The sequence below is a fragment of the Onthophagus taurus genome, chromosome 7 (genome assembly GCF_036711975.1).
Source record: "Onthophagus taurus isolate NC chromosome 7, IU_Otau_3.0, whole genome shotgun sequence".
NCBI lineage: Eukaryota > Metazoa > Arthropoda > Insecta > Coleoptera > Scarabaeidae > Onthophagus > Onthophagus taurus.
The window spans coordinates 1,855,319-1,873,753 of record NC_091972.1 but is presented as its reverse complement, the minus strand read 5'-3'; the positions used below and the strand labels follow the sequence as shown (position 1 = coordinate 1,873,753).

The 18,435-nt window shown below is 37.0% G+C and overlaps 3 protein-coding genes across 3 annotated transcripts; 2 read left to right on the top strand and 1 right to left on the bottom strand.

The window, feature by feature from the left end:
• Positions 1–25: 25 nt before the first annotated feature.
• On the bottom strand, positions 26–2,192 carry LOC111423668 (uncharacterized). The gene is made up of 2 exons (XM_023056936.2): positions 2,039–2,192; positions 26–1,984 (listed from the first exon to the last, which is right to left on the bottom strand). The coding sequence occupies exons 1-2, from the start codon at positions 2,175–2,177 to the stop codon at positions 90–92; spliced, it is 2,034 nt and encodes a 677-aa protein (XP_022912704.2). The 5' UTR covers positions 2,178–2,192; the 3' UTR covers positions 26–89.
• A 7,489-nt stretch (positions 2,193–9,681) lies between these two features.
• Positions 9,682–10,656, top strand: LOC111423660 (cuticle protein 21-like). Its single transcript, XM_023056928.2, has 2 exons — positions 9,682–9,705; positions 9,760–10,656. The coding sequence occupies exons 1-2, from the start codon at positions 9,697–9,699 to the stop codon at positions 10,462–10,464; spliced, it is 714 nt and encodes a 237-aa protein (XP_022912696.2). The 5' UTR covers positions 9,682–9,696; the 3' UTR covers positions 10,465–10,656.
• Positions 10,657–13,698: 3,042 nt separating this feature from the next.
• LOC111423659 (cuticle protein 21-like) lies at positions 13,699–14,734 on the top strand. The gene is made up of 2 exons (XM_023056927.2): positions 13,699–13,786; positions 13,840–14,734. The coding sequence occupies exons 1-2, from the start codon at positions 13,775–13,777 to the stop codon at positions 14,602–14,604; spliced, it is 777 nt and encodes a 258-aa protein (XP_022912695.2). The 5' UTR covers positions 13,699–13,774; the 3' UTR covers positions 14,605–14,734.
• The last annotated feature ends 3,701 nt before the right edge of the window (positions 14,735–18,435 follow it).

Genomic DNA, 18,435 nt, shown 5'->3' with positions numbered 1-18,435 from the left:
TTAGGTAAAAATTAAATAATAAAACTAACATCGTAACAATATTTATTTAACCATCTTTTTGTTCGTTATTTATAAAGTTATTATAACCATTATTTCGCACAACCTGCATTGTTTGGCCAATCGCAAGTTTTCAAATCCAAATTGAAATGCAACATATCTCCACAGCTTAAAGTGTAAATGAGTGAACCATGACACAAACAATATTTTGTGCAATCTTTGTGTCGTAAATAAGCAACTTCATCGAAACTAATATCTGGACATCTACTAATATCACATTCAAGGTCTTCATCAGAAGATTCAGTTGTGGTTTGACTTTCAGTTGTAGTTGGGATTACAGTTGTAGTTGGAATTGAAGTTGTAGTTGGAATTACAGTTGTAGTTGGAATTGAAGTTGTGGTTTGAATAACAGTTGTAGTTTCAACTTCAGTAGTATCATGTACACAATTAATATTACATTGATTATTAGAAATATGACACATTTGAGAATCGGTGTAGAATTGTTGATTCATTGAACAACTGTAAATAATGGGATAACCGTCTACGCATCTATAATATTTGGTGCAGTCAGCTGGGTGGCGTCTAAATCCATCTTCGTTGGGACTAAATTTACAATGCATATTAATGTTACATTGATCCTCTGGTTTCGGAGTGGGTTGAATATCAATTGTAGTAATCTCGATAGGAGCTTCGGTAGCAGTATTACCACATTTAATCGCTTCAATTTCACACTGTTCCGTTTTGGGAACATCACAAATTTGCAACTCAGTGAAGAAATGCTGATTAGGAGGGCAACTATATATTCTTGCTTCACCGTTAGCGCATCTAAACGATTTTGTGCAGTCAGTTGGATGGCGTTTAAGTGTAGTTTCAGTGGGACCATTTTTACAATATATCTTCATGTCACAGTGAATTTCTGGTCTTGATTCGGGTTGAATCGCAGCGGTGGTACTTTCAATTTCAGCTTCAGTGGTAGTAAGTGTACATTCAAGCGCGTCAATGGTGCACTCTTCATCTTTGGGAACGTCACAAGCTTGGATATCAGCATAGAAGTGTTGATTAGAAGGGCAACTGTATATTCTTGCTTCACCGTTTGCGCATCTAAAAGATTTTGTGCAGTCAGTTGGATGGCGTTTAAGAGAATTTTCAGTTGGGTTGGATTTACAATATTCATTCATGTCGCAGTGAGCTTCTGGTCTTGATTCGGGTTGAATCACAGTGGTGGTACTTTCAATTTCAGCTTCAGTGGTAGTAAGAGTACATTCAAGCGCGTCAATGATGCACTCCTCATTTTTGGGGCTATCACAAGCTTGGATATCAGCATAGAAGTGTTGATTAGAAGGACAACTGTATATTCTTGCTTCACCATTAGCGCATCTAAAAGATTTTGTGCAGTCAGTTGGATGGCGTTTAAGAGAATTTTCAGTTGGGTTGGATTTACAATATTCATTCATGTCGCAGTGAGCTTCTGGTCTTGATTCGGGTTGAATCACAGTGGTGGTACTTTCAGCTTCAGTGGTAGTAAGAGTACATTCAAGCGCGTGAATGGTGCACTCTTCATCTTTGGGAACGTCACAAGCTTGGATATCAGCATAGAAGTGTTGATTAGAAGGACAACTGTATATTCTTGCTTCACCGTTTGCGCATCTAAAAGATTTTGTGCAGTCAGTTGGATGGCGTTTAAGATGATTTTCAGTCGGGTTGGATTTGCAATATTCATTCATGTCGCAGTGAATCTCTGGTCTCGATTCAGGTGAAATTTCTGGCGTTTCAGTTTCGATGCATATCACATTACATGTTGTATCCTCTGGAACTTCACAAGATTGTAAATCATCAATGAAATATTTGTTAGCTTCACAGCTGTATATTCTAGCTTCGCCGTTAACGCATTTGTAGGATTTTCTACAATCCGTTGGGTGACGTTTAAGTTGATTTCCATCCGGAGCGCGTTCGCAATTTATTTCGGTAACACATTCTTCGTTGACTTCTATAAGGTATAAAAAAAATTATTGCTTATAAAAATATTTATTAAGAATCTTACCAGATGTAGAAACCTGAATAAAACTATAAGAAATAACCAACAAAATTTGAATTGTTATAAAGAGTTTCATTGCAATTTCCGCGTTATGATAATACTCGTAGAACCCACGTCGAAATTGGAGACCTCGTTTATATACCATATATTCAGCAATGATAACATATCAAAAAAATTATTCCAGAAAAATTGTTTAAAATCTGATCTTGATAACTCATTAAGTTTAAAACTTATGTTATTATCATGATAAAATAATCAAATTCGGAACAATATACAAAATAATAACTTGTTAATTGTATTAATGGAGTCGTTATCGTATATTAATCAAAACATCTTGAAAAAAATGACATAAGTATCTGAAACTTTTATTAGAATTATTAAATACCACAATAAAATCAGGTAAAAAGTATAAAACGAGAATAACCTGAAGATATATATTGTAATTAGATGCACATAAATAAAATCGATTAGATAACTAAATAGACGCCAATATTTTCTTGACGCTATAAATTTTGTAAAATAAACTGCCTTGGGTTAGGCATTAAATCCGATTGATTGATAATCAAGAATTTTTAATTGTAATTCTAAAACGTAATTTGTCGTTGGTTTAAAAAGAGAAAACCAGGGATTTAATAGAAGGGTATAGTATCTATATGTGAACTGGGTCAATTATTGTTAAAAGTGTCAAGTTTGATTTAGTACCCGGTTCGGGAATAACGACGGTTTTTCCCGTTCAAATCCATTCGGTTACGTTGTGACTCTTTTTGCATTGCCATTCACGTCAAGAAACCACAGGCGACTATGAATGAATTGGCGTTTCAATCTTATGGAAACCTTAATTTAATTTTTACCAATCTTACGCAACTTTAACACGCGGACCCAAATCAATTTAATTTTATCATAAAATCTCTCACAAATTAATCTAACAAAGAAACATAATAACCTTTCTTATTGTTGTAAAAGTTGATTCCTTATCATATAAATACATTTTAAAATTATCTCCTTATTGTTAAACACAATAACGTTTTAATTTCACTTCTACACAATAAATGGATGTTTAAATCAATGTTATATGAGAAAACTGAGTTAAACTTCGTAAATATAGTACCATTTGTAGATTTATATGCTCTTGATGTAATATGTGGTATGCAAAACAATTTTTTTTTATTATTTCTATTCAATTTTTCTGAATTTATTTAAATACAAAAGCTTTCTAGTTTATTCAACAACTAGAGCCAACACTATCACTAGCGCTAGAACTAACATTAGACTTAGAACTAGAAACATTTGGATTTAGCCGCACGTCTCTCAAGACGGCTAAACCCGAATGATTCTAGTTCTAGGTCTTGTGTTATTTCTAGTGGTAGTGCTAGAACTAACACTACACCTAGAACTAGAATCATTTGGGTTTAGCCGCACGTCTCTAAAGACGGCTAAACCCCAATGATTCTAGTTGTAGGTATAGTGTTAGTTCTAGTTTTACACTAGCACTATTACTATGTAGAACTAACACTATACCTAGAATTAGAATCATTTGGGTTTAGCCGCACGTCTCTAAAGACGGCTAAACCCGAATGATTCTAGTTCTAGTTATAGTGTTAGTTCTAGTTTTACACTAACACTATTACTATGTCGAACTAATACTATACTTCTAGCCGCCGTCTTTAGAGACGTGCGGCTAAACCCAAATGATTCTAGTTCTAGGTCTTGTGTTATTTCTAGTGGTAGTGCTAGAACTAACACTAGACCAAGAACTGGAAACATTCGGATTTAGCAGCACGTCGCTCAAGACGGCTAAACCCGAATGATTCTAGTTCTAGGTCTTGTGTTATTTCTAGTGGTAGTGCTAGAACTACTAGTAGACCAAGAACTAGAAACATTCGGATTTAGCAGCACGTCTCTCAAGACGGCTAAACCCGAATGATTCTAGTTCTAGGTCTTGTGTTATTTCTAGTGGTAGTGCTAGAACTACTAGTAGACCAGGAACTAGAAACATTCGGATTTAGCCGCACGTCTCTCAAGACGGCTAAACACGAATGATTCTGGTTCTAGGTCTAGTGTTATTTCTAGTAGTAGTGCTAGAACTAACACTAGACCTAGAACTAGAATCATTTGGGTTTAGCCGCACGTCTATAAAGACGGCTAAACCCGAATGATTCTAGTTGTAGGTATAGTGTTAGTTCTAGTTTTACACTAACACCATTACTATGTAGAACTAACACTATACCTAGAACTAGAATCATTTGGGTTTAGCCGCACGTCTCTAAAGACGGCTAAACCCGAATGATTCTAGTTCTAGGTCTTGTGTTATTTCTAGTGGTAGTGCTAGAACTAACACTAGACCAAGAACTAGAAACATTCGGATTTAGCCGCACGTCTCTAAAGACGGCTAAACCCGAATGATTCTAGTTCTAGGTATAGTGTTAGTTCCAGTTTTACACTAGCACTGTTACTATGTAGAACTACCACTATACCTAAAACTAGAATCATTTGGGTTTAGCCATACGTCTCTAAAGACGACGAAACCCCAATGATTCTAGTTGTAGGTATAGTGTTAGTTCTAGTTTTACACTAACACTATTACTATGTAGAACGAACACTATACCTAGAACTAGAATCATTTGGGTTTAGCCGCACGTCTCTAAAGACGGCTAAACCCGTATGATTCTAGTTCTAGGTCTTGTGTTATTTCTAGTAGTAGTGCTAGAACTACCACTAGACCAAGAACTAGAAACATTCGGATTTAGCCGCACGTCTCTCAAGACGGCTAAACCCGAATGATTCTAGTTCTAGGTATAGTGTTAGTTCCAGTTTTACACTAGCACTATTACTATGTAGAACTAACACTATGCCTAGAACTAGAATCATTTGGGTTTAGCCGCACGTCTCTAAAGACGGCTAACCCCAATGATTCTAGTTGTAGGTATAGTGTTAGTTCTAGTTTTACATTAACACTATTACTATGTAGAACTACCACTATACCTAGAACTAGAATCATTTGGGTTTAGCCGCACGTCTCTAAAGACGGCTAAACCCAAATGATTCTAGTTCTAGGTCTTGTGTTATTTCTAGTGGTAGTGCTACAACTAACACTAGACCAGGAACTAGAAACATTCGGATTTAGCCGTACGTCTCTCAAGACGGCTAAACCCGAATGATTCTAGTTCTAGGTCTTGTGTTATTTCTAGTGGTAGTGCTAGAACCACCACTAGACCAAGAACTAGAAACATTCGGATTTAGCAGCACGTCGCTCAAGACGGCTAAACCCGAATGATTCTAGTTCTAGGTCTTGTGTTATTTCTAGTAGTAGTGCTAGAACTAACACTAGACCTAGAACTAGAATCATTTGGGTTTAGCCGCACGTCTCTAAAGACCGCTAAACCCCAATGATTCTAGTTGTGCACTAGTACTATCACTAGAACTAACACAAGACCTGTAATCATTCGGGTTTAGCCGTCTTGAGAGAAGTGGGGCTAAATCCGAATGTTTCTAGTTATTCTATTTGATTATTCCTTATTGTTAAACACAATAACGTTTTAGTTTCACTTCTACACAATAAATGGTCGTTTAAATCAATCACAACTCATTTAATTCCAACATAACAATGACTACGATCGTTTGGAGCTTTAATTAACGATGTCCATACATAGTATCACGATCGAAAAAGAATTTCCTAGAAAATCGTAGCGTTCCAATTTCAACAAGACTAAATGCTAACCAGATAAATCGTTCAGGTGCGTTCGGTGACTAATGCAAAAAAAAGTATAAATAAATCGGCGCACGCTTTCACCTCAACTCATGTAAAATGCTAAAAGTCATAATGGAGAGCAACTAGAAGATAAACAGTAAGAAGTAAATTGAACTGCTTGTAACCAAAGTTGAACAGGAACCACTCTACAATCTATCTCGAGAGTACCGAGATAATGAATAAAACGGTCTCCTCTGGATAAGATTTTCGATTTAAACCGCACCTGGATTGAGTGCAATCTTACGCAATCCATAATGCCCACGATTTGTTTACAAACGAGAAGCAGTAACGTGTGCGATTATTGCCTTTGAATGTGAGGAAATTCAATGAAGAACCGGTTGTAGAGCTTGTTACGTCTATAATCCGATTTTAGCATTTCAAATTGTGTTTCGAATTGTAACAATTAGTTACAGTTAAAGAGATTTAGACAAATGTTATTGAAGGGGCAAAGTTGTAACACAAAGTTGATTGACGTTTAATGATTTCTTTTTTCTGATTTAACTTTCTGAACTTTTGACCATGAATGGATACGGATGTGATAGGAATAAATAGACAGATTAACAAGGTCAAGAAATTATTTAAAAAATATCGGAGTGGAATAAAAGTCGGGAAATTCCTAAATAGGTAGCTAAATGGATATTAAGAACCAAATTATTTCAAAACTTTATAAATTATTTTATGTACGTAAGAAAAAAACCACGCCTCGATGTATTGGATGACATAATAAAAATTGTTTAATAATCGAAAGCGGTCGACCGGCCTTCGGTTGAGAGCAAGAGTATTCGTGATGTGGTTCAAGTCGGCCGTGTTGTTCCACTTCTTCAACACCACCATATTCGCGGTCAAAAGAAAGGTGTAGGTACACCTATACGGTGCCCGTCCGGTTTCTATTATAAACCTCGAGGAATTTTGTCCATTTCCGTTTCACCAGGTGAAATAAAAAAGGTTGCGCAATCACACAATTACCGAGAATGGTCCGGCTTAACATCGAAATCTCGATCAAGGTATAAATCGAGACAAGTCCTTCTTAAATATCCACTTTATTCTTATGGGGTCAAGGAGATTGGTCCTTAATACAATTCCAAAAAAGACCACGTTGTGCCGGTTAACTTATGTAATAAACAACCTCCACTAAATTACCCTTGCATGGCAAATTAACAAAACCTGAGAGAAATGAATTGGTCGAAAACAATTAAAACCACTATCTTGCGTAACTTAAACGTTAATTGCAACGATAAGTAGCAAGTAGTATAATAAGTATACTATGTAGAACTACCACTATACCTAAAACTAGAATCATTTGGGTTTAGCCGCACGTCTCTAAAGACGGCTAAACCCGAATGATTCTAGTTCTAGGTATAGTGTTAGTTCCAGTTTTACACTAGCACTGTTACTATGTAGAACTACCACTATACCTAAAATTAGAATCATTTGGGTTTAGCCGCACGTATAGTACGCAGGTATAGTGTTAGTTCCAGTTTTACACTAACACTATTACTATGTAGAACTAACACTATACCTAGAACTAAAATCATTGGGGTTTAGCCGTCTTTAGAGACGTGTGGCTAAACCCAAATGATTCTAGTTTTAGGTCTTGTGTTATTTCTAGTGGTAGTGCTAGAACTACCAGTAGACCAAGAACTAGAAACATTCGGATTTAGCCGCACGTCTCTCAAGACGGCTAAACCGGAATGATTCTAGTTCTAGGTCTTGTGTTATTTCTAGTGGTAGTGCTAGAACTAACACTAGACCTAGAACTAGAAACGTTCGGGTTTAGCCGCACGTCTCCAAAGACGGCTAAACCCCAATGATTCTAGTTGTAGGTATAGTGTTAGTTCTAGTTTTACACTAGCACTATTACTATGTAGAACTAACACTATACCTAGAACTAGAATCATTGGGGTTTAGCCATACGTCTCTAAAGACGGCTAAACCCGAATGATTCTAGTTCTAGGTATAATGTTAGTTCCAGTTTTACACTAGCACTGTTACTATGTAGAACTACCACTGTACCTAAAACTAGAATCATTTGGGTTTAGCCGCACATCTCTAAAGACGGCTAAACCCCAATGATTCTAGTTGTAGGTATAGTGTTAGTTCTAGTTTTACACTAGCACTATTACTATGTAGAACTAACACTATACCTAGAACTAGAATCATTTGGGTTTAGCCACACGTCTCTAAAGACGGCTAAACCCGAATGATTCTAATTCTAGGTATAGTGTTAGTTCCAGTTTTACACTAGCACTGTTACTATGTAGAACTACCACTATACCTAAAACTAGAATTAGCCGCACGTCTCTAAAGACGGCTAAACCCCAATGATTCTAGTTGTAGGTATAGTGTTAGTTCTAGTTTTACACTAACACTATTACTATGTAGAACTAACACTATACCTAGAACTAGAATCATTGGGGTTTAGCCGTCTTTAGAGACGTGCGGCTAAACCCAAATGATTCTAGTTTTAGGTCTTGTGTTATTTCTAGTGGTAGTGCTAGAACTACCAGTAGACCAAGAACTAGAAACATTCGGATTTAGCCGCACGTCTCTCAAGACGGCTAAACCCGAATGATTCTAGTTCTAGGTCTTGTGTTATTTCTAGTGGTAGTGCTAGAACTAACACTAGACCTAGAACTAGAATCATTTGGGTTTAGCCGCACGTCTCCAAAGACGGCTAAACCCCAATGATTCTAGTTGTAGGTATAGTGTTAGTTCTAGTTTTACACTAGCACTATTACTATGTAGAACTAACACTATACCTAGAACTAGAATCATTTGGGTTTAGCCACACGTCTCTAAAGACGGCTAAACCCGAATGATTCTAGTTCTAGGTATAGTGTTAGTTCTACATAGTAACAGAACTAGAATCATTTGGGTTTAGCCACACGTCTCTAAAGACGGCTAAACCCCAATGATTCTTATGATGATAACTTATGTAATAAACAACCTCCACTAAATTACCCTTGCATGGCAAATTAACAAAACCTGAGAGAAATGAATCGGTCGAAAACAATTAAAACCACTATCTTGCGTAACTTAAACGTTAATTGCAACGATAAATTCCGAAATTACAACTTTCTTCTAAAATACTATAAATCAAAAATAGTTAATTATTTTTAATATTACATAATCGACCTACCTTTAAGTCATTTTCTTCGTTTTAATGTATTTAACAGCCTCTAGTTGTTACGTTGGACCTACTTTTCACGGTCTATTTAATTTCAGTTTATTACTTTCTCAATCTGAACCTTCACCTTGTAACATTCCGAGCAGTCTAAATATTTAATTGATTGACTTTTAAATAGGAATTTATTTCACAAAAAAAAGCTTGTAATTATATTGTTCATGTTCAATAAAGTAGTAAAATTTTAAACGATTGTAATTCAATTCCTTTTAATGGCATATCCTAATAAAGCTTTACATCGACGATGTCGGCTCGCCATATCTGCAGACAAACGGGCGCCACCAATGCCATTAAATCGTTACTGTAGCGGAACGTGCGCTCGCAACAGTTTAACGTCGCGACGCTACGTCATTGGCGTCGCAAAGACCTATGGGGTTCATTTTCATACAGTTGCGCATTACAATCGATCCATTTTTTAAGATATTTACATAAATAGGGTACCATTGCATTACAAAAATATATTTCTTTCACGTACTAAATTGAATTTGGAAATCGCTTGAACATATACGTGATTGCAACAATTTGAAAATACTGTGTTCCTACGCGTTTTTTTATTCATTTCAAAATCCGAAACATATCACCGTCGGGACCCGGTGAAAGGACAATTGACATACACCGGATTGCGGAGTCAACTCTACTTCAAAAGGACCACGCCTAAGCCATCAAATTGGTATAAAAGCGGACGGTTCCCTCCGAATAGCACAGTTACCAAAAATATCTCAAACAATCAACATGTTCAAAGTAAGTGATCTCAAAAAAAATTAATCATAATTGTAACGTTTATAATTTTTTTAGTTTGTTGCTTTCGCCACTCTTTTGGCTTTCGCCAATGCGGGAGTTCCTTTGGGTCTCCATGGATATGCTGCCCCAGCCGTAGCAAGCTACAGTGCTGCTCCAGCTGTGTCCCACGCTTACATTTCAACTCCAGCTGTTGCTAAAGTAGCTGCTCCAGTTGCATACTCTGCTCCAGCTTACTCCACCTATGCCGCTCCAGTTGCCAAAGTTGCCTATTCCGCCCCAACTTACTCCACATACGCCGCCCCATCTTACTCTTATTCCGCCCCAACCCTCGCCAAATACGCACCAGCTCCTGTCACCTACTCCGCACCAGTTGTAGCTAAATACGCCTCCCCCGTCGTAGCTAAAACCTACGTTGCCGAACCAGTTGCTCCAGCTGCTTACGATTTCGCCTATGCCGTCAACGACCCACATACCGGAGATTCCAAAACCCAACAAGAATCCAGACAAGGAGATGTTGTCCATGGATCTTATTCTTTGGTTGAAGCTGACGGAACCAAACGTATTGTTGAATACACCGCTGATGCCCACAACGGATTCAACGCTGTTGTCCACAAAGAAGGAGAACCAGTTGTTAAAGCTGTAGCCCCAGTCGCTTACAGTGCTCCAGTTGCCAAAGTTGTGTCTCCATATGCCTACTCCGCACCAATTGCTAAAGTAGCTGCTCCAGTAGCTTATGCTGCCCCAGCCTACTACCATTAAGTTAAATAAACCAAACTTCGGATCAATTGTGTCAATTGATGCCGAAAACAAACGTGGATGATTGATAGAAAATGAATGGTTTTAACGTATTGTTATTTATTGATACCGATTTGTATGAAGCACTATCTGTATATAATTGCAATTTTTGGTGAATTTCTTTTTGTACCATAATAAAGGAGATTTATCTTTAAATATTTTGTTTTTGTTGACCTGAAACTTATTATACATTTTATGAGTCACACGAATTGGATAACCTCAACAAATTACATCTAGTCACCAATTAAGGAAATTACTAGGAGTTATTTCGGGTTCGCAAACGAAATTTGAAGTTATCTAGTAAGTCCCAAAGCACTTTTATTTGAGACTTTATTAGGGTTGTTCGTTAAAATAAATTTTTGCTATGCAATAGTTTCCACTTCTTTCTCCTTGCGAAATATAGAATAGACAAAATCTACCATCTAGATATAGCCAACATACAACTACACTCAATGCGGAGGAAAATATGGTCGAGAAAAAACTGAGATGACAAAAACTGGTTTTAATTTTGAAAAAGGGTCTCTTAAACTGGAGAGGAAAGGCTCATAGTCAATAGATGGATTAGTAGGTATGAAGAACTCTCCAGGAAGTCTTAGTGGTTGCCCGTAAAGCAGTTCTGCTGAGGAGCAACCTAGATCTTCCTTAAGTGATGTTCTTAATCCTAGTAGGATGAGGGGTAGATTGTTGTACCATCTAGTAGACTCTCCTTTAGCGATGATAGCCGTCTTCAATGATCGATGAAATCGTTCTAACATTCCATTTGCTTGGGGATGGAAAGATGATGATGTATTTGTCGTGTGCCAAGTAATGTGTTAAATTTTGAAAGAAAGAGGTTTGATTAGAATTGCCGTCCCTGATCATGTGTTATTGTAGTAGAAGATGTGATATCTTTTAGCAGAAAAGCTTCTGGCCATCGAGTGAAGCGCTCGATAACTGTAAGTACATAAGTACAACCTAGGAACGGAGTGAGTGGTCCAATCAAGTCGATATGTATATGATCAAATCTAATTTTAGGAATTTTGATGTTAATGATTGGCGATTTTGTATGTTTTTGAATTTTTGCTTGTTGACATTTTAAGCAGGTTTTGGTCCAAACATGAATTTGCTTTGACATGTGTGGCCACAAGAATCTTGTTTTGATAGCATGAATGGTGGAACGTATTCCGGGATGAGATAAGCTATGAATTGTGTCAAAAATTGCTTGTCTGAACTGTTGCGGAATATAAATTCTTGGAGATGATGAAGAGGTTTCACACCACAGTTTGATATCGGATTGTGATGTTGTTTGATGTGTTAAACGATAAGATTTTGAAGGATGGTTGGAAAATTGCTTATTTAGTAAGTTTTCCAATTCTGTGTCAGCAAGTTGAGCGTTGCTAAGGGCTAGAAAATCTGGATAAGGTGAATTTAGAGATCCGATGTTTGTTCTGGATAGAGTATCTGCAACAATATTTGAATTTCCTCTGATGTATTTGATATCTGAAGTAAATTGTGCAATATAACTTAGATATCGGGTTTGTCGAGGAGTTTTGTCTGTGGACGAAAAAATTGATGCGACAATGGGTTTGTGATCTGTATATTCTGTAAATTTATTTCCATGTAACGAATGTTTGAAAAATTTGATAGCAGAGTAGATTGCTAAATGTTCTCTATCAAAAGTGGAATATTTGGTTTGGCATGAATTAAATTTTTTGGAAAAGAACGCTAATGGTTGAGACCTTCCATTGACGGTTTGCGCTAAAACATCTCCCATACCTGTGTTAGATGCATCAGTCGACAATGATAGGATAGCATGTGAAGAGGGATGTCCTAGAAAGATAGATTTTGATAGAAGATTTTTGGCTTTTTGTATCGCCACTTTGGCATAATTAAAATATCGCCTCTAGACAGGCTCGGATAAAAATTTAATGCTTCCTAATGGTGAAAAAGATAGATTTTGTCTTCTGCCTACTAAAAAAAATAAAATTCCGACTTGTTACTGTCCTAATCAAGCTTATTTCTTGTTTCTTTTCGTGATAGTAAGATATGACACATACAGTTGCAAGAAAGAAATGGTTCTTCTTCTATATTTGGCAGTGATAATCATGGTCACATAAACGAATTGCAACATGAATTGAATTTAAATGCTAAGTGCTTTTAGACTGAAAGGGATGGCTTAATTCAAATTTTCCGAGAAGCTACAAGAATTTATGGGATTCATTTCAATTATACTTAATCTCCTTCGCAAATGGTAAAGTCTTGTTTCTGACTTAATTGCTCGGATAAATAATGAGACTTTTCTATAACGGTTGTGACACTTTATAGGATAACAAATTTGTTAAATTAAAAAAAATATATGTGTCGTTATCTCCATTCCTACATAGTTCCTGAGTCTTATCTTTCCATAGAAAAACAACAATTATTCTAGTAAATTAATGTAATTAGGTATGATGATAAATTTGTAATGCTACTATTTGTCTCAATAGCATGTTTAAACATTTTTTTATAAAAATGTAATTAATACGACAACACTTAAAATTAATTGTAATTAATAAAAGTAATTTATTGTTAATTAAAATACTTTCGGTACCTGATGAAACAAATGTAGTAAACAAATAAATTTGTATGTAATTCTATAATATAAAAATATATTGCAACATTTATTGAGGGTACATAAAGTAACAAAAAAATTAACTGAGAAAAGAAAGTTTATCTTGCATTAATACATATAAATTTAATCGTTTTTATAAACACGTCACATTTCTTATAATGAAGCAACGCAAATCGAAAATCCGTTTGAAAAGATTTCTTAACCGACTGCTACACATAAAATTTATTGCAAAAGTCGCATGGAAAAACTATATCACATAATTAGCCTGTCGAAATTCGTAAAATTATAAAAAAATTCAAGTTCTCTCGATGACCCAAATAATATACTTATTCGTCGAAGAAACGTCGTACATTGCGCAATCGATCGGATACGTTCCGACGTTAGAGTTCGACCTTATATAATTATAGCGTAATGGAATCGGAATAAATTTGATATGGATTGTATTATATGCCCGGTTTTAATTTGCAAATGTTACTAACACCGACAATGGACCGCCAAAGAAGCGAGCTACGACAGTGAAAGGACACACCGACACTCTTTCGGCCCGGGCCATACTCCTTCCAGTAACCACACCCTCCAATTCTGATCGATATATAAGCTCAGATTAATCTCATGTATACCGTAGTCACCAAAAATCCTTTACGGAATCAAGTAACAATAATCATTGGTTAACTTTTAATAAACATGGTGTTCAAGGTACGTTAAAAAAAACTTATAAAAATGAAATTATTTATTTAATATTTTTATAGTTTGTTGCATTCACTACTCTTTTGGCTTTTGCCAACGCTGGAGTTCCTCTTGGTCTCCACGGATATGCCGCACCGGTAGCAACATACAGTGCAGCACCAGCAGTGTCTCATGCGTACATCTCAACTCCAGCTGTTGCTAAAGTAGCAGCTCCAGTTGCGTACTCTGCTCCAGCTTACTCCACCTATGCTGCCCCAATTGCTAAAGTTGCGTACTCTGCTCCAGCTTACTCCACATACGCCGCTCCGATTGCTAAAGTTGCCTACTCTGCCCCAACTTACTCCACATACGCCGCTCCATCTTACTCTTATGCCGCCCCAACCATTGCCAAATACGCACCAGCTCCAGTCACCTATTCCGCCCCAGTTGTAGCTAAATACGCCGCCCCCGTTGTAGCTAAAACCTACGTTTCCGAACCAGAAGCTCCAGCTGCTTACGATTTCGCTTATGCCGTCAACGACCCACACACCGGAGATTCCAAAACTCAACAAGAATCCAGACAAGGAGATATTGTCCACGGATCTTATTCTTTGGTTGAAGCTGACGGAACCAAACGTATTGTTGAATACACCGCTGATGCCCACAACGGATTCAACGCCGTTGTCCACAAAGAAGGAGAACCAATCGTTAAAGCTGTCGCTCCAGTAGCTAAAGTTGTTGCTCCAGTAGCATACGGTGCTCCAGTTGCCAAAGTTGTGTCGCCGTACGCCTACTCTGCCCCAATTGCCAAAGTAGCTGGTTATGCTGCTCCAGCTTATTACCATTAAGAAGATAAGTTTTATATATCTGCTGTGTTTTAATGTTTGTTTTTTTTTCTATACGAGTAATTGTATTTATTGTTTAATATGATGTAATTTTTGTATATATTTAAATATACCAGACATTGAATTAAAATAATGTTTACTTATGTTAATTATGCTTCCATAAACAGATATACAGACGTTGGTATAAGCACTCCACCAAATATTCGCTCGACTGACCGCCCATTTAATAAATATCATAATCGCAATCGCGGTCGCCTCTTTATTTACTCTTTTATTCGCGGTCGGATGCCGCCGTTCGATCGTATCTCGATTGTTGTACACCCTATTGTTGGCACTAATAATTTTTCTATACGCGCCACGGTGCGTTTGTACAATTTGAATAAAGATATTCCTCCATTCACGTTCTGAATGGTGGTGCTGTGCGTGTGACCATAAGAGTACTCCGCATTCGAAATAATAGAGAAAAAAACGAATGAACCAGGGGTAGTTGTACAAAATATGAACATATCCCTCTCTTCTCTTATATTATAAAGCCAAAGTTTAAATGTTTGTCTCCGTTTCTATAAGGTCTTGGAAAAAACCATGCCCAAGAGACCGTGTAAAGTTTTTAAACTGATGCGATCTCTGGTTTTATTGAAAGAGAGGAACCCCTTTTATCAAAATTAAAATAAGCTGCCCACAGTTAATCCTAATTCCGAGCATACACTTTTAATTGTCCACTCAACATTCACGAATATTATCGAGCTAAGTTCAATATCAAATCTCTCACTTGACGGGTTTCGGCTCACAAACCACTTGTATTGTTTCCGAGGGAGGCCCAGGTCATACCTTATAAGTACCCCAACCTATAATAGTGCCCTCCACACCCCGATAGCAGAGTTAATTGTTTCTACAAGCCACGAAACAATCCCCCTATTATGTACGGTTTACTCAATATAGTAGATATAGGAAGATTCTGACATTGTTGATGTAAATCAATTGATTTCAAAACACAACCATTATATTCGTATAACGCAAGTGATGCCCTTTAAATGAACCGTATACACACACATATTAACCGATATTTATCTGATCGGCCTCGCAAATATAACGTTAGGCTGCGATCATTGGTTAAACCCGAGTTGTGTTCCGTGCAAAATCCTAAAGGTATAATAGTGGGTAATACGAGAAGGCATTTCCCACGCAATTCATCCCCAACAAAAGAGCATAATAGCGAAGAGAATACAATCAACGACCGGAGAAAAAGAAACCAAAAGAAAAAAATACAGTACGCAGTGTACGAATTCGATACGAGAACTCTTCTTTCTACCTGGTAGCTATGGCACAAAAATATCAACGTACCGGAGGCTTGACGTGATTCGTTTTATTTGTTTAGTGGTTTGTTTTGTTAACTGTATTCGACCAGGGACAATTAAATACAATAATGAATTGAAGGGAGGATGAATTGGACCACGAGCGTATCGTAGAAAGGGTCTTTAAAGGCTGACATTTAATACTCCTTAATGAAATCAACGTGTGGTTGTTCGGTTAGGGTGAAGGTTTGAATCTTCTGCTATAAGAAGAATAGTCGAGGGTTTTATACGGAGCGCGTCAAATGTACTTCTTTGTATTATATTCTAGTTTTTAATTCGGAGGAGTATTTTCAAAATGAAGCGACAAAAAAGGGTTACTATTATTCAGTTTTAAGCAAAAATTACATTAGGAAAATTCGAGAAACATTCGGGTTTAGCCGCACGTCTCTCAGTATGACTAAACCCCAATGATTCTAGTGTAGGTCTTGTCTTAGTTTTACTGAACACTATCAATCTGAAGATGCACGGCTAATCCCGAAATTTTTAATAATAATAATGTTTATTGCCTTAATAACAAATATTTACATAAATATATACATTTATAACAAATATAGACATTAAGACAAAAGGATCAATTTGTCGCAATAAGCGATATCTTTCAAGAGACCCAACTGGTAACAGTGTATATCTAATTTTAAATAAATAATTATGGCTACCAAAAAAATAATACTAAATGATGCACTAATAAAGAATGAGCATATTTGAGTTATGTAACGGATCGACAGTCTGTTACTACAAGGAAGAAAATAGACACAAAAAAAATGCAGTAAAAGATAGATGAAAGGCAGACTAGAGAAGAAAACAAACACGTATAGGTCAAGAAGAAGATAGTTGTAGAGATATAGAATATAGATAGAACTAGCTGCATTGCAGACAAATCGTTCCACAACGCAATCGACTGCACTGTAAAAGATCTGTGGTAGATTTCAGTACTATAGACTGGAAACATGAGTATAGAGTCCGACATTGATCGAGTGGGCAAATAATGTGATGCTAAAAAGTGAAAGGCATCAGGCAAATAAGCAGGAGTGCGGGTATGGACAATATTGTACAACATAGTAAGCATACGAAATGATCTACGACTCTGGCAAGTCATCATCTACAGGTTGTTACGATATGGAGTAATGTGCTGAAACTTTCCTAAATCAAAAATGTACCGTATACAATTGTTCTGAAGTCTTTCCAATTTACCCCGAAGGACTGCGGACAAATCGGGAAACGCAGCATCGGCATAATCAATGTGTGGGAAAATGAGAGAATAACAAAGATTACGGCGTATAACAGGAGGAAGGTAGCAGCGAAGTGTTTTCAAAGTATGGAAACAGAAGTGGCTGCCAAGACATCGCCGAATCCATTACCACACCAAGATTTTTGACCGTATTAGAACACGGAATAACGTTGTCGCCAAGCCTTGGTTGAAGGGTAGTTAAGGAATTAAATTGTGCCAGCAAGGGGCAAGTGTCAAATGCAATGGCTTGCGTTTTACTTGAATTCAGGTTAAGTCCATAACGTCTAGATCAGTTAAGTACGGTAGAGAGGTCGTTGTTAAGATGCAACAAAGCATTTGGGAGGTTGTTAACAGTTGACAAAATATAAAGTTCAAGGTCATATGCATACAAATGATAGTTACACGAGATAGCATCACTAATACTATTTATGAAAATTGAGAAGAGCAAAGGACACGTAAAGACCGATTGGAAAGGTTGGGTTGGGTTGGGTTGGGACTAGAACCAAGATACACAAGAAAAGATAAAACCAATAGCAGAAAGCCTAGTTAATAGTAGAACATGGTCCACAGAATCAAAGGCCTTACTAAAATCAAGTAACACTAGGAAGGTAACACAACGCTTATCACAAACTGATCTAATATCATCGGTGATCTTAATCAGTGCTGTAGTAGTACCACGCCCTTCACAAAAACCAGACTGGAATTTGTTAATCAGATTAAACTCCTCAAGATATTTCTGAATCTGTAAATAAGCTAAACGTTCAATAGCTTTTGACAACGTAGATAGAATAGAAATGAGTGAAAAGTCACCAATATGGGAAGAAGATTTAATTTTTGGGATAGGAATAGCATGGGCGATTCGCCAGATTGACGGAAATATAGACTGTTAATAAAGAACAGTTGAAAATATGTGTTAGGGGAGTAATAACTATATCCAGAATGGGTAAGAGGAATCTGAGTCCAATACCATCTGCTCCGACATTAGTGGACTTGGAGTAAGTTAAAGCATCCCGGACCTCAGCATCTGTAACCAAGCTGAATGATAAAGAAAGCACGTTGGTAGATGCAAGGATTTCATTAATAGTATTCTGCCTAGTTATGTTACCAACCACCACAGGAGGAACCCCAAAATACTCCGCCAGAGTAGCAGCATGAAGAGTGGGCAGATCTGTGGGAGACTCTATAACGCCAAGTGATCGCATTGTTTTCCAAATGTCTTATGAGTGGCTTCAAACAACCTCTGACAGTAGTGCA